The sequence below is a fragment of the Octodon degus genome, unplaced genomic scaffold, assembly GCF_000260255.1.
Source record: "Octodon degus isolate 3935 unplaced genomic scaffold, OctDeg1.0 scaffold00018, whole genome shotgun sequence".
NCBI lineage: Eukaryota > Metazoa > Chordata > Mammalia > Rodentia > Octodontidae > Octodon > Octodon degus.
This window is the reverse complement of record NW_004524594.1, coordinates 15,869,997-15,884,553: the sequence shown is the minus strand read 5'-3', so window position 1 is coordinate 15,884,553 and position 14,557 is coordinate 15,869,997. Positions and strand designations below refer to the sequence as shown.

General features: G+C 43.5%; 1 protein-coding gene across 3 annotated transcripts in view; it reads left to right on the top strand.

Moving 5' to 3' along the window:
* Positions 1-6,400: 6,400 nt before the first annotated feature.
* The window catches only part of Prrg4 (proline rich and Gla domain 4), a 25,260-nt gene continuing 17,103 nt past the window's right edge, over positions 6,401-14,557 (top strand). The window contains exons 1-3 of one of the 3 annotated variants that reach the window (XM_023710796.1): positions 6,404-6,491; positions 9,590-9,723; positions 10,257-10,381. In XM_023710796.1, the coding sequence (XP_023566564.1) occupies positions 10,279-10,381 (103 nt within the window). In that variant the 5' untranslated portion in view covers positions 6,404-6,491; positions 9,590-9,723; positions 10,257-10,278. Of the gene's footprint in view, positions 6,492-9,589; positions 9,724-9,759; positions 9,994-10,256; positions 10,382-14,557 lie in introns of those variants that run through there. The other 2 variants (XM_023710797.1, XM_004627310.2) reach the window with 2 other exon arrangements.

The following is a 14,557-nucleotide window of genomic DNA, read 5'->3' as shown; positions in this document are numbered from 1 at the left end:
AACCAATTTTCACTGGAAAAATTCTGTACAGGAAGAAGCCAAGTCTGGATGACAAGGGGTGAGTGTAATCAAATCAGCTTTAAGAACATAAGTGAATGCATTATTTTTATAAATCTTCACTGATCTAACTAGAATATAATGAATCTTTTTTTTTTTTTTTTTTTTTTTTTTAAGTACTGGGAATCAAACTCTGGACTTTGCGCTTGCCAGGGAAGCGCATATGCCACTGAGCTATATCCCCAGCCCCTAGAATGTAATGAATCTTACTTCAATACTTATCTCTGTGAAGCTAAATATTTTCTAAGGTATAGTTATTGCCTATTGTTTTCATTTACTGATTATTTCCATATTTTATGAGTTGTGTATTTGCTGTTTTGTTTTTTTCTCTTTTCTTTTTTCTCTCTTCTTTTCTGCAGTGCTGGGGAATGGAACCTAGGACATTGCCAATGTGAAGCAAACATTCCCGTGCTAGGGCACATGCCCAGCCCATATGTGCTTGTTTTTAAATAATCTTTTCTCTTGTTAACATCTTATAACACTTTAAACAGTAGTGATCTTAACCCTCTACCTATCATATGTGTTGTAAATGTGTTTTTCCAGTGATCTATTTGGTTTCTTTTTTCTTCTAATTAAACTTTGTTTGATGGATCTCAAAATTCTGTGACAGATTTTTGGTCAAGTTGCCTCCACTAAAAAGGGTGTGTTTTATTGGGCATAGTGGCACAGACTGTAATCCTATACTGCGGAACCTGATCACTCTGAACTCAAGACCAGCCTGGGCTACCTAGCAAGACTCTGTCTAAAAAAAAAGGGATTTTAAAAACCTAATAATTTAAAACACATACACATGTACTAAGATAGTTCCCAAGACATTTTCCTTTCTTCTGAAGGTTTTATGATGTACTATTATCATTAACCAGTCTTTCACTACTAAGTACAAATGGACAATTATGAAAACAGTCTGAGACCTTCTTCTACCACTGATTAAGACCAGGGTGATAGGTGTCAGAAACAGTATTCATGAGCTTTTTGGGCAGACTTGGTGGCTATGCCAGCTCCAGCAGCCTTCTTTTCTACTGATTTGATGAAACTCACTCAAATCATGAACAGCAAATGACCCAGAGACAAGGAGTCAGAGAAATTGTCAGCCTACATGGGTTTGCTTAGAACCCGGTCACCACCAGCAGCATCAGGAGATATAGAGCCATCTTCCAGCTTCTTAGCAAACTGCCCATCAGTCTTGTCTTGTAGTCCAGAAAATCCACAAGCATATAAGCTGTGTGACAGTGTAGGACAGGGACAGAGCCAGGACTGATTTGTGTGGATATTTCAGGACAATCACCTGAGCGGTGAAGCCAGCTACTTCCATGGCAGGGTCATTTTGGCTGCCACAAACATCACTGCCCTCAAGTATACCTTTGACAGACATGTTGCTGAATTGAAGCCCATATTGTCCCCAGGGACAGCTTCATTCAAAGCTTGACAGTGCATTCAGCAGACTTTCCCCCACTTGTAACAATGATGGAGGCAAAGGCGACCACCTTCCAGGTTTGAGAACACCACACCACTCTCCCCTAGGCCCACAAGGGTGGTACCAACACCACCAATTTCACAGACATCCTGGAAGAATAGACACATGCTTGTCAGTTGGGTGAGCTGGTGGTAGGAGGCAATCCACAGCTTCAAGCCACAAGTTTTTACGAGCATTGCCATCTTTATGGGTGAGTTTCCATCCCATGACCCACTCCATCTTAGCTCTTGCCTCCAGCATCTTGTCACCATTCCAACCAGAAATGGATACAAATGCTACTGTGTTAGTGGCCAGTGTTCTTAATGTAAGTTTCCACTTCCTTGATGATTTGTTTCTCTCTTCCGGCTGTAGAGTAGCTCCATGGAATCCATTTTGTTAACACCAGTAATGAATTGCTTCATACCCGGCATGTGAGCCCGAGGGCATGCTCTGGGTCAGCTCATTCTTAGAAATACCAGCTTCAAATTCACCAACACCCGCAGCAACAATGAGGACAGCACAGTCAGCGCCTCTAGTGATGATTTTCATAAGGTCTCTGTGTCCTGGGGCATCAAGGATAGTTGCACAGCACATGCTAGTCTCAGATTTCCATGGAGAAATCTCAGTGTGGATACCATCCTCGTATTCATCCCTCAGTTTATCCAGGACCAAGGCTGACGTGAAGAAACCCTTTCTCACCTCAGCAGCCTCCTTCTACAATTGTTCAGTGGTTCTTTTGCTGATTCCCTTGCATTTGTAGATCACATGGCCCATAGTGGTGGACTTGTCCAAATCTAGGTATTGCAGTGAGACACTGTCTCACAATAAAACAGAAAGGACCTGGATGTGACCCAGCACTAGAGCTCTTGCCTATCATGCAAGAGACTCTGGGTTTAAGCCAGGTGTGGTAGTGCATGTTTTTAATCCCAGTACTTATGAGGCTGAAGCAGGAAAATCACTATAATTCAAGACCAGCCTGGTCTACATACTGAGACCCTGTCTCAAAAAAATTTAAGAGAGATCCTCAGTTCAATTCTCACTACTGGGCCGGGAAGATGGCTCAGTGGAATAAGCACTTCCCTGGCAAGCGCAAAGGCATGAGTTCGATCCCCAGTTCTGCCAATTAAAAAAAAGAAATCTCACTGGCTCAGTGGAATAAGTTCTTCCCTGGCGAGTGCAAGGGTCTGAGTTCAATCCCTAGTTCTGCAAAAAAAAAAAAAAAAAAAAAACTCACTACTGCAAAAATATAAGCAAACAAATTACTTAGAATAGTTTGACCAAAACTGATGGAAAGGATGATTTATGTATTAATTCATTCAGCAAACATTAATGGAGTATTTGCTAAGCCCTCAGCTAAGCACTGACAAAAATGAAAAAATGATTAGGTTACACTGTCTGAAACAGCAGAGGGGGCTGGTGAGATGGCTCAGTGGTCTAAAGCACCTACTTAGAACAAGCTTACCAAAGCACAGGGACTGCGGTTCAATCCCCCAGCACCACATGCCAGCCAGGCCTGCCCCCTGGTGGGCTGAGCTGGCCACACACACACACACACACACACACACACATAAAATTTAAAAATAAAAAAAAAATAAATTTGAAACAACAGATAATTGACTTTGGTGGGGCTAGTTAATGGCCCACATGAGGGTTCCCTGCCACACTGATACATAGGTAACAAAAGATTATCCTTCACCAAAGGAAGACAAGAAGGATCCTGGCTTGACAATTTATCACCGCTGTGTTATTGTTCTTCTCCAACATGGAATTAATGAATGATTCTAGTACCTGTTTGTTTGATATGTGATAGGTGTTTCAGTATGGTGTCTACCTAGTCTCAAACTCAAGATCCTCCTGCCTCAGCCTCTAAGGAGCTTAGATTACAGGTACACACCACCACACTCAGTTTAACCAATTTTTCTGGAACACTGTCAATTGTAGAGGTCAAAGTACATAATCTGCGGCTGGGGAAATAGCTCAGCATCTAAGCAAATGCAAGGACCTGGGTTTGATCCCCGAACCACATTCCACATGGGCCACCAAACCTGGGTGTTGTGGCCCGCACCTGTAATTCCAACTCTGGGGAGGCTAAGACAGGAGGATCGCTACAAGTCTGAGCTGCATAGTCAGATCCTGTGCCAAATAAATACTTTTTTTAACAAAAAGTACGTAATCTATTTAAACTCCCTTTGTACATGCTATATCTATGAAAGAGCATGGTTTTGCAACTCATGTTAGATAAACTTAGGTGTAAAAAAATACATTGATTTAGAACATTATGATTACTAGCATAGCAGTTAACATAAAGAAACCAAAAGAATGTGTGGCCATCAGCGAGTACAATCACGGTGGTAAGGTGACCTGAAGAGTGTAGAATTATTGTGCGTGGAAGAATGCCAAGTTCTATAACCGAATGATAGTCCTATGACCAGCTGCGACACAGGCGCCTAACTTAGGCTCCTGGGGCAGCAGGAAACCACATTGATTCAAGTTCCTTTGCATCCTGTAAAGACTGTGAGTTGTTTTTTTGTTTTTGTTTGTGTTTTTTCATACTAGGAATTGAACTCATGACCTCTTGCTTCCAGGCAGGTACTGGGCTGCTGAGCTACATCACTGAGCCCAAAGATGATTTTTTTAAAGCAATGTTTAGCTCTTATCACTACGAAGGGTATGAGAGAAAACCTGACCTCTGTCACTGTTCTTTTTTTTTTTTTTTTTTTTTTTTTTCCAGAACTGGGGATTGAACTCAGACCCTTGCGCTTGCCAGGGAAGCACTTATTCTACTGAGCCATCTCCCCGGCCCCTCTGTCACTGTTCTTGTGTATTTGTTTTATTATTAACAATCTCTGTTCTTAAATGATAGAATTAAATATACACCTTGTCAAATGTTTCTAAGAGGTGTTTAAGATTTAAAAAAATTTTAAAGAATACAAAATACTAATAAAAAAACATTAAAAACTCTACAAAATTTCACCAAGTAGGAACCCAACAATGGCTGCTGTGCTGCATGATGTTATCTTCAAATTAGTTGTCCAAGCCACCAGATATAAATGTGCAAAACTGGTTTGACAACAAAACAAAATAACAACAAAAAGGTTATAGGAAATTAAAAAGAGGGACCAGGGAGATGACTCAGTAGAATAAGCGCTTCCCTGGCAAGCGCAAGGGTCTGAGTTCAATCCCTGGTTCTGCAAAAAAAAAAAAAAAAGTAAATAGCATAAAAAGAAAAAACTTTGGGAGTAGTGGCATGTGCCTGTAACCTCAGCTCTTGGGAGGCTGAAAACAGGCGGATCACTATGAGTCTGATCTAAGTAATGAGACCCTATAGACCCTGTACTAAATAAAAAAATAATAATAAATTAAACATTAACTGCTCCTCTCAAAAGACCAGCAGAAACCAGCAAACCATCCAAATCATCCTGCATGCATACATACATACATACATACATACATATATCTTTTTCCTTTCTCTTCCTTTTGTCCCTCCCCATGCCAGCTTTCCCCTCCCACTGAACAAATTCTTTCCCTTTCACAGTATCCACTGGACTCTTCAGATCATATTCACTCCTTCATGTTCCCACACCTGCAACACAACACGACGTTTGCATACGTGGGTCTGATCTGTTTAATCCATTAATACAGTCTCTAGGTGCACCCATCCACCCACCAAAGCCCCAAGGTTATCTTCCCCCACAGCTGAGTAATACTAAGTCATGTAAAAACACCACATCAGAGCCAGCCAGATAGCTCAGCGGACTAAAGCACCTGCTTAGGCAGATGCAGGGGCTGGGATTCGATTTCCACCTACTGTGCTAGCCCCGCCCCCAGGGAACACTGAGACAGCGACTGAGACTAGGCATGGTGGCAAGTACCTGTAATCCCAGTGTTTAGGAAGCTGAAAAACAGGAGGATCACTACAAGTCCGATCTGTTTAGTGAGACCCTGTAGACCCTGTACTAAATACGTAAGAAAAAAAAACACATCTTCTCTATCCATTCCTCAGCCGATGGGCACCTGGGCTGCCAACAAGAAACAGCCACAACAAACTGCACCAACAAACATGGGCGCACACAGAGCTCTGCAGCACGATGACCTCAGTTCCCCTGGAAAAAAAACCCACGAGGGGAACAGCTGGCCCAAATGGGACCTCCAATGCCAGCTCCTTGAGAAATCTCCACAAGGGCTGCACCAGCCTGCACTCCCACCAGCAGTGGCAAAGGGCTCCTCCCTCCCCACAGCCTCCCCAACAGCTGCCTCTGGTTGACCTCTAGACGACAGCCACTCTCTCCAGCATAAGATGGCACAAGATAAAAATTTTAGGCCACGCATGGTGACACATATCTGTAATCTCAACCCTTGGAAAGCTGATACAGAAGAATCACTGAGTTTGAGGCCAGCCTGGGCTACATAATGAGTTCAAGATTGGTCTACACTACATAGCAGGCTGGGGATGTGGCTCAGGGCACAGCACCCGCCTGGCAAGCATGAGACCATGAGTCTGATTCCCAGTACCAAAAAATAAATAAATAAATAAATAAATAAATAAATAAACTACGTAGCAAAAGCCTGTCTCAAAAAACAACAAAAGATAAAACCTTTCAGTTCTATTTGATGAATGTGAAAATACCTACGTATTGGTATATTTGTACCCTTAATGAATAGGATTCCATTTTCTGCTTGCTGATTTCATAGCAGATAATTGATGTTGAAATATCAAGGCAAAAAAAAAAAAAAAAAAAAGTAAGAAAGAAATAGCAAGGCTAAAATGTCACAAAAACATTAAGGTCAGTAGAGCTGCTTTCCTGCCTGGAGCAATCTAAGGACTACGCCGCCGTCATCTGCTTATCTTCGAGGATGTAGACACCACTTTCCACCGCAGGGCCTCATAGCTACAGCCGCGACATTTCCCGGCTGGCTCCTGGAGCTGATCCTGCAGCCCACACAGCGCAGCCAGTTTCCATTCATTCCTGAATCCACCCAGGTAAGTGGGCAGCTGTGGACTCAAACTCAGATGCCTGATCACATTAACCCACGTCCATCAGTCTCCTCGCTCTGATTTTTTTCTTTTTTCTTTCTTTCTTTCTTTCTTTCTTTCTTTCTTTCTTTCTTTCTTTCTTTCTTTCTTTCTTTCTTTCTTTCTTTTGGAACTGGCGATTGAACTCAGGCCTTTGTGCTTGCCAGGCAAGCACTTACTCTACTGAGCTATCTCCCTGGCCCCTGATTTTTTCCTTATTTCCTTTCAAACAGAATAATTATTTGTCTAATACCCTGCACTGCTTCTTAACTCAGAGAAAGCCCTTGAAAGAGTCAAGAGCCAGGCGAAGGCGTGGCCAGTGGCTCCTCATTTACTTCGTGCTTCAAAATACCTCTTTGTGAAGTGCGAATCATAACATCTTTCCAACTCCACAGATGACCAGAGTAACAAAAGTACTATCTGTGGAAGCACTTACAATGCTTTGGGGAAAGGGACACAAAATACGGCAACTTTTCAGAACAAATGGCGCAAAATAAAGAAATGAATACAGCACGGAGACTGCAGAAAAAATCAGAAGCCTTGGACATTATCATTACAGATCTCTCTCTCTCTCTCTCTCTCTCTCTCTCTCTCTCTCTTTCTGTGTGTGTGTGTGTGTGTGTGTGTGCGCACGTGTGTCTGTCTGTCTGTCTCTGTCTCTGTCTGTCTCTGTCTCTGTCTCTCCCTCTGTCTGTGTCTCTCTCTGAGTGTCTCTCTGTCTGTCTCTCTGTCTCTGTGTCTCTGTCTGTCTCTCTCTGTGTCTCTGTCTCTGTCTCTCTTTTTCTGTGTCTGTCTGTCTGTCTCTGTCTCTGTCTCTCTGTGTCTCTCCCTCTGTCTCTGTCTCTGTCTGTCTCTGTCTCTCTCTGTCTGTCTCTGTCTCTGTCTCTGTCTCTCTCTTTCTGTGTGTGTGTGTCTGTCTGTCTGTCTCTGTCTCTGTCTCTCCATCTCTGTGTCTCTCTCTCTCTCTCTCTCTCTCTCTCTCTCTCTCTTTCTCTCTCTGTATCTCTCTCTCCCTATCTCCCTCTCTCCCTCTCTGTCTCTCCTTTTTCCCATCTAGCCTCAAAATACCTTGCAGTTCCATAGTGGTTAAAGTTTGTACGCATTATGCCAAACGTTTCACATTTGTTCGGACCCATATTACAGGGAATCATCGGGGATGGAATTCACCACTGAGAAGCACTTTTACTTCTCTGTCCGCCTCCCCTCCCAGCCTGTAAACTCTGATATTGATGCAAGAACAAAGCCTCCCTTGTGCTGCTCCAAATAGCCAGATATGTGGGTGGACTCATTCTACCAGGGAATTCCATCAAAATTCACATCTGCTGATTTCATAGCGCGAGACGTTTGACCCTTTGCCTCCCTCCCTCCAATCAGCATGAAACACTTTTCCTACCTGGAATAACTTGCTTCTGCCTACTGAAAATGTATGGAGCATAAACCGTGTAAAAGGCACCCTGCTGGGTACTGTGGAAAACTGAAAGATGAATGAAGGAGCCAGTTTTTGCCCCCTGAAAATTTCACAGGCCCACATTCCTAGATATAGATCTCAGGCACATCAGTTCTCCAGAAACAGAGGCTGGGATGTTTATCTCCCTATTCTAGGGCGTTGGGCCTCGGGAGCCTTGGAAGAACGTGTGTTATGGTCAACCCTTCCTGTTTTGTACTCAACTAGGAGGAATCATTCCTAGCCTCTTTCTAGTCTCCTATTGCTTACATAAGAGCCAGAGAAGAACCCATTGTCAGAACAGGCCAGAGCCCAAGACAGCCAAACAGAAAGTGAGAAGGAAGAGAAGGAGAGAAAGGATGAGAAAAAGCACTTGCTAGAAGAAATCTGCAGAACAAAAGTTCTGCAGAAAACTGAGGAATTATTCAGTAATATTGATTCTCAATAAGAATAAAACAGACAAGGGCTGGGGAGATAGGTCAGTAGAATAAGTGCCTGCCTGGCAAATGCAGGGTCCTGAGTTCAATCTCCAGTACTGTAAAAAAGAAAAGAAAAAAAGAATAAAACAGACAAAGGCTCTAGAGGGAGAAAAAGAATTTGGAGAAAATTGAATTAATCCAAAATTAAAATAGCCGGGCATAGTGGCACACGCCTGTAATCCCAGCACTTAGAAGGCTGAGGTAGGACAATAACCATGAGCTTAAGGCCAGCCTGGGTGACATTGTGAGTTCAATGCCAGCCTGGACTACATAGCAAGACTCTATATTAAAAAAAAAAAGGAAAGAAATTTCTAACATATTATTTCAAATCAAGATCACAACGTGTACTTTTTTGCTTGTCTCCATATAAACTCAATGAACAGTTCAAGACTTCAAGAGATAATTATTTCACTAAGAATAGTGAAATTATAGCTCTCCTGGTAGATATGACCAAAGATACCTAATAAAAGTACAGAAATAATAAGAGAACAAGCAGATTTTGTTAATCTATGTAATCTCGATATAAAATGTACATACTGATACCTTACACCGACCACCATAGAAAACACAAGCATACACTCCTATTAGTCAGCAGAGTGATGATGTCATTATAGGCCAAAGAGCTTTTGGAACAAAAGTGAAAAGGTCAAATCATTCTCTCTCTTTCTTCCTTCCCTCTGTCCCTCTTTCCCTCCCTTGCTCTCTTTCTCTCTCTCCCTCCAGAGGCTCTGAGACAGAGTCTCTGTACTTAGCTCAGGCTGACCTTGAGCTCAGTGTGCAGCCCTGGCTGGCCTCAAACTCCTGACGTTCCTCTTGCCATAGCTTGCCGTAGCCAGCAGAGATTAGAAGCGATCAAAACACATCGGATCTGGAAATGATTTTGACCCCAGACATCCCTTGAAAGGATTTGGGAGACATCCATCGGACCTGTTGAACCACCATTTGAGAACTAGTCAGATCGATTCACTTTCAGGTCAGTTCTTATTTCCTATTACTAACAAACCATCTTTTCTTATGTGTATTTCATTCACATCTCTGGACAACTCTTTGCGGATATTTGACCTAACATAACCCCTAGCTTCATGCCACTCTAAGAGAAAAACCCCTGGTGCTGGGCGGGCGTTCTGTTTAACTGAATGCAGAGAAACGCGGGGAGTCCCCACACCGCCAGCCGCGTCACCGAGGCGGAGGCACAGCTGGTGACCGGAGACAGACCGGCTCACCCAGAACTTGGGACAGAAGCCAGGAGACGCCGGCAGAGGCCCGCCCGCCTCAGGTGAGCCGGCCCCGGAGGAGGAGCGCCGCCAGGTGTCCCTTGGCAGCCGCGTCCTCCGCCCCACTGCTGGCGGCGGCCTCGTCGGGCGCGGGCAGGAAAACGCGCGCCCCTCGGAGGACTTAGGCGCCCCCTCTGTCTGCGCGCAGGGCCGGAGACAGCTGGGCCGGGTTGTCTCTGAGACCTAGCTGGGCGCCAGAGACCGAGGGTCCGTGGCTCCAAACAACAGGTCTCGGGTCCCGGGGCTGCTGGAACATGTACCGGGAGCTCCAGGTGCGGGGCCCCGGGGGGGATCCGACCCCAACAGAGAGCCTCAAGGGTCCGATCCGCGCTCCGCAGAGTCTGGAGGGGCCGGCGCAGCGTGCGCCCCTAGGCGCTCTCGGGGGCTACTTCCCAGGTCCCGGCGACCGAAACCGCGCGCGGGGCGCATTCACGCGGTGGTTTTGGGTAAAACAGGTCGGGTGACTCAGTTCCCACCGAAACTCAAAACTATTGAGCCAGGGACTTTTTTGATGCGTCTTTTCTCTTTGTTTTAGTTTGTTTGACAGCTGCCAGACTATGTTCACACTTCTGATTCTGCTCAGCCAACTGCCCACAGTTACCTTGGCGCTTCCTCCTCGCACAAGAAATCCGAAGGACTCCAGGCATGCGCCACAACAAGGTAAGCAGGACTGTGTTTGCGAGAAAGCCCTCCTGGAAACCGGAGCCTCCCATTAGAGATCTCAAGAGAAAATTATATGCCTCCATGAACCAGAGAAACACTAAAATAGCGTGTAGTTTAATTTGTAGCTTATATGGTAATGTTTGGGTTTTTTATGTACTTTACAATGTGTAGGAATTTGTCTCTGTGAGTTTCCTTTGGTGAAATCTGTGTTTAAGATCTGGTTTAGATTTCTGAAAATTAGTGATTTTTCTGTTTGATGAAGCTGTGTGATAATCACATGGAACACAATTGCTTGTTGTTTCTGGAAGGATGGACAGGATGTCCTCGTCTAGTCTGGACTTGTTTGTGTGTGTGTGTGTGCTGCTAGGGTTGGAACTGAGGGCTTTGGGCATGTTAGGCTCGCGATCTACCTCTGAGCTACACTCTGACACCTGGAGCCCCTAGTATGACCTGCTTGCGAGACCTGGGCAGAATACTTGCTATCTTTGGGCTGGAATGCCTTGTCTGTAAAATAATGGGAGTACAGGCAGAATGATCTCTGTGGTTCTTTCTGACTTTGAAAAGTCTGGTTGTCTAGATAAAGAGAGATGGCTGAGAGATTTTTGGAACTGACTTACCTAGAAGTCCATGCATTTTAGGCTCTAGATCATAAATAGGTTGGTTCTTGGTCCATACTCTAAAAGCCTTACCCAGAAAAAAAGACAGACAAAGGAAAATTGCTTTTGGCTTTAAGCATTCTTCTCCATGTCTATTCATTGTCCTTCTCCACCCCAGAGCCACACATGCATGTCCTTTGTCACTTCTCATCAGATCCTCCTGTCAGCTCTTTTTCATTTGAGAAAGATTTGTTACACTAATACTTCTGACTGATTTATTAAGAATTATTAGCTTATTGAGTGTGCGTCTTAGGACAATACCCTAAGTTAGAAGCAAACTCCAATGCCAGAATTGTAGGCAATTGGATCTCCCAAATCACATCAAATATATGAGCTGTATATGTAAGGCAGATAGATGGTCTACACTTAGTAGGACTGCTGTGATGCCCCCAGAATGTGAGTATATTCATTCACATGACACGGGCACAAAAATTACTTTCAAAGTCATCATACACTATGGAAGCAATGCAGAAATCGTACCCGAGTGTAGAAGACTATAGATGCCTGCAGGATTTAAAGATGAGGATCCAACATAAGTGAAAGCCAATTTGTTTCATCGGTACGTTATGAACATCTACTGTGGGCCAGGCCCTATGCTAGGTGCTGGAGATGTATAAATGAAGGAGTGTAACTGCTGTCCTGGAGGACCTCTGTATCTGGTGGGGAGGGCAGGGGGTACATTCTCCATAAATTCTGTAGCAGAGGTAGAAACACCGACCCCTGGAGCAGAGAAGAGTAGTGGTGTAACCCTGACCCAGGAGAATTATAGAACACACTAGCAAAGCTTTCCAATGCAAATGGAAATGATAAATGGAGATAGTTCCTCCTTATCTGCAGAGGATTCATTCCAAAGCTCCCAGGAGACCCCCAAAACTTCAGATAGTACTGAATGAATCCTATTAGTAAGCCCAAATACCATGAAGTTGATCCGATATGTAATAGGTACAAGACAAGGTCAGAGGATAAGGGCTTGCGACCAGGTTGTGCGGGGCCCGTGGGCCACTGTAAGAAATTTAGTTTTCATTCTGTAGAAGATGAAACTGATATCAGGAGGTTTTAAAAGCGGCTAGTTGTGGTGGCTAAGGCAGATGGGCCACAAGTTTGAGGTCAGCCTGGGCAGTTTAGCAAGACCCTGTCTCAACTAAAGAATGAGCCAGTCCTGGTATTACACATTTGCAATCCCAGCCCTCTGGGAGGCTGAAAGAGGAATCGCAAGTGTGAGTCCATCCCGGGCAAATGAGTGCCACTTTGTCTTAAAATTAAAAATAAAAATGAACTGGGGATATAGCTCCTTGTCAGTGCCCTGAGTTCAATCTCCAGTCATACACACACACACACACACACACACACACACACACACACACACACATCACAAGAAATAAGAACACAGTTTGACTTAGATTTTTTTTTAAAGGGCTCTCTCTGGCTGTTGTGTCAACAACAGATTATGCAGGAACAAGGACACTTATTGGAAAGCCTCTGTAGGACACCTGGGGAAGTGTGATGGAAGTCTGGAAAATTGTCATGCTTTCTCCACTCGGGGGCAGCATAAAATGTACAGGAAGGCGAGTGAGGGGGAAAAGAACAGAAGTATTTAATCACACTGGCCTGTGTTCCACTTTTTTGCATTTTTTTTCCCCCCTTGAGTGTTTCAATATAAGGTCTCATTATATAGTTCAGGCTGGCCTTCAACTCACTGTGTAGCCCACACTGACCTCAAACTCCTGCCAGTCCTCCTGCTTCAGCCTCCAAGTGCTGGAATTACAGACATGCACCACCGTGCCCAGCTTTCACTTTTTAATATAAAATAACTATCACCAATTATTCCATCCCAGCTTTCTCCTTGGTTCCAGTAGCCCACATGTTATTTATAACATAAAAATTGATACTCGAGAATAGTGCTAGGCAGAAGAAATACAATGTGAGCCACAAAAATAATTTAATATTTCTAAAAAAATAATAATTTATTTTTTTCTAATACATGTTTTAAAAAGAAATAGATAAAATTAAGTTTAATAGTGTAGTTAATTTAACCAAATATTCAAATATCATTATCTCAAAGAATGCAGCATGAAACTTTATTGAGGTAAATAATGTCCTTTTTTCCCTCCATACTAAAGTTTTAAAATCTTGTGTGTATTTTATATTTTCAATACATCTCAGTTCAAATTGGCCACCTATCAAAGGCTTAGTAACTATATACAGTGGCTATGGTATTGGGTGAAATACCTGTAGAAAATTCAGACCTGTTTACAAAGTTAATTTATTTATAGAAAAAACAGTCTTGAATAAGATGTGACTGCTCTCAAGGGACTAAGAATAAATAGCCAAGTGCTGACGAGATAGTTCAGGGGACTAAGCACCTGCTTAGTGCAGGGACCAGGGTTTGATCCCTGATACCTCATGCTGCGATGGTCCTGCCCCCATGTGCGCTGAGCCTATGACTAAATCCTGGTGTGGTGGTGCACACCTATAATCCCAACACTGGGGGGCTGACACCAGGAGGGTCGCTATGAGTCCTAACTGTGTAATGTGACCTAGTACCAAGTATATATTTTTAAAAAGAAACAAAGAATAAATTGGCAAGTGCGAGGTCCTGAGTTCAATCCCTGGTACCACCAAAAAAACAAAAAAAAGAATAAATAGCCAACCCAAAATCACTCAAAAACCAGCACTGATTTTCTAAACCATGCTTTCTAGGGAATGGCCTAATAATTGTTCACCTTAATAGATTCTTCTTTTGCTAAAGACTAACAGTGAAAAGAGGTATCACTTTAAAATTCTTTTAATCATTTTGAGTTAATTGTCAGAAGGTTTCTGAATTTCAGTCTCAGCCTATCATCTTGGTGTAATCACTTAAACTCTTTTCATGTGACACCAGAATGACTTTAAGGTTAGTAGGTTTTGAAATATTGCCATAATGGGATTCGTTTTTTTCCAATACTAGGGATCAAACTCAAACTCAAGCTCGAACATTCTAGACAAGTACTTAACTACTGAACTATATCCTCAGCCTTCCGTTTTTATTTGAGCCAGTGTCTTGGGTGGCTCAGGCTGTCTTAGAACGTTCATTCCTTCTGCCTGAGCCTCACAAGCAGCTGGGGCTGCAGGTATGTGCCCTCGTGATCAGGTCTTGATGCTGTTTCCTTGGGTCACATTTGAAAGTCACACAAAACTTAAACCATCACATGGTTTCCCTTATATGAGAAACCCAAAAGGTAAATAACTAGCAAAATAAGAGATAGCAAAGGGAAACAGGAGCATAGATCTTATGCACGTGGGAAGACAAGGAGAAGGAAAGGAGATGTAAAAAGGGGTGTTATGGGGCCGGGGAGATGGCTCAGTAGAATAAGCGTTTGCCTGGCAAGTGCAAGGGCCTAAGTTCAATCCCTGATCCCACCAAAAAAAAGGGAAGAAGTGTTTCTTTGGGGCTGGGGATATAGCTCAGTGGTGTAAGTGCCTGCCTGGCAAGGGCAAGGTCAAAGTCCTGAGTTCGATCCCTGGTACCACCAAAAAA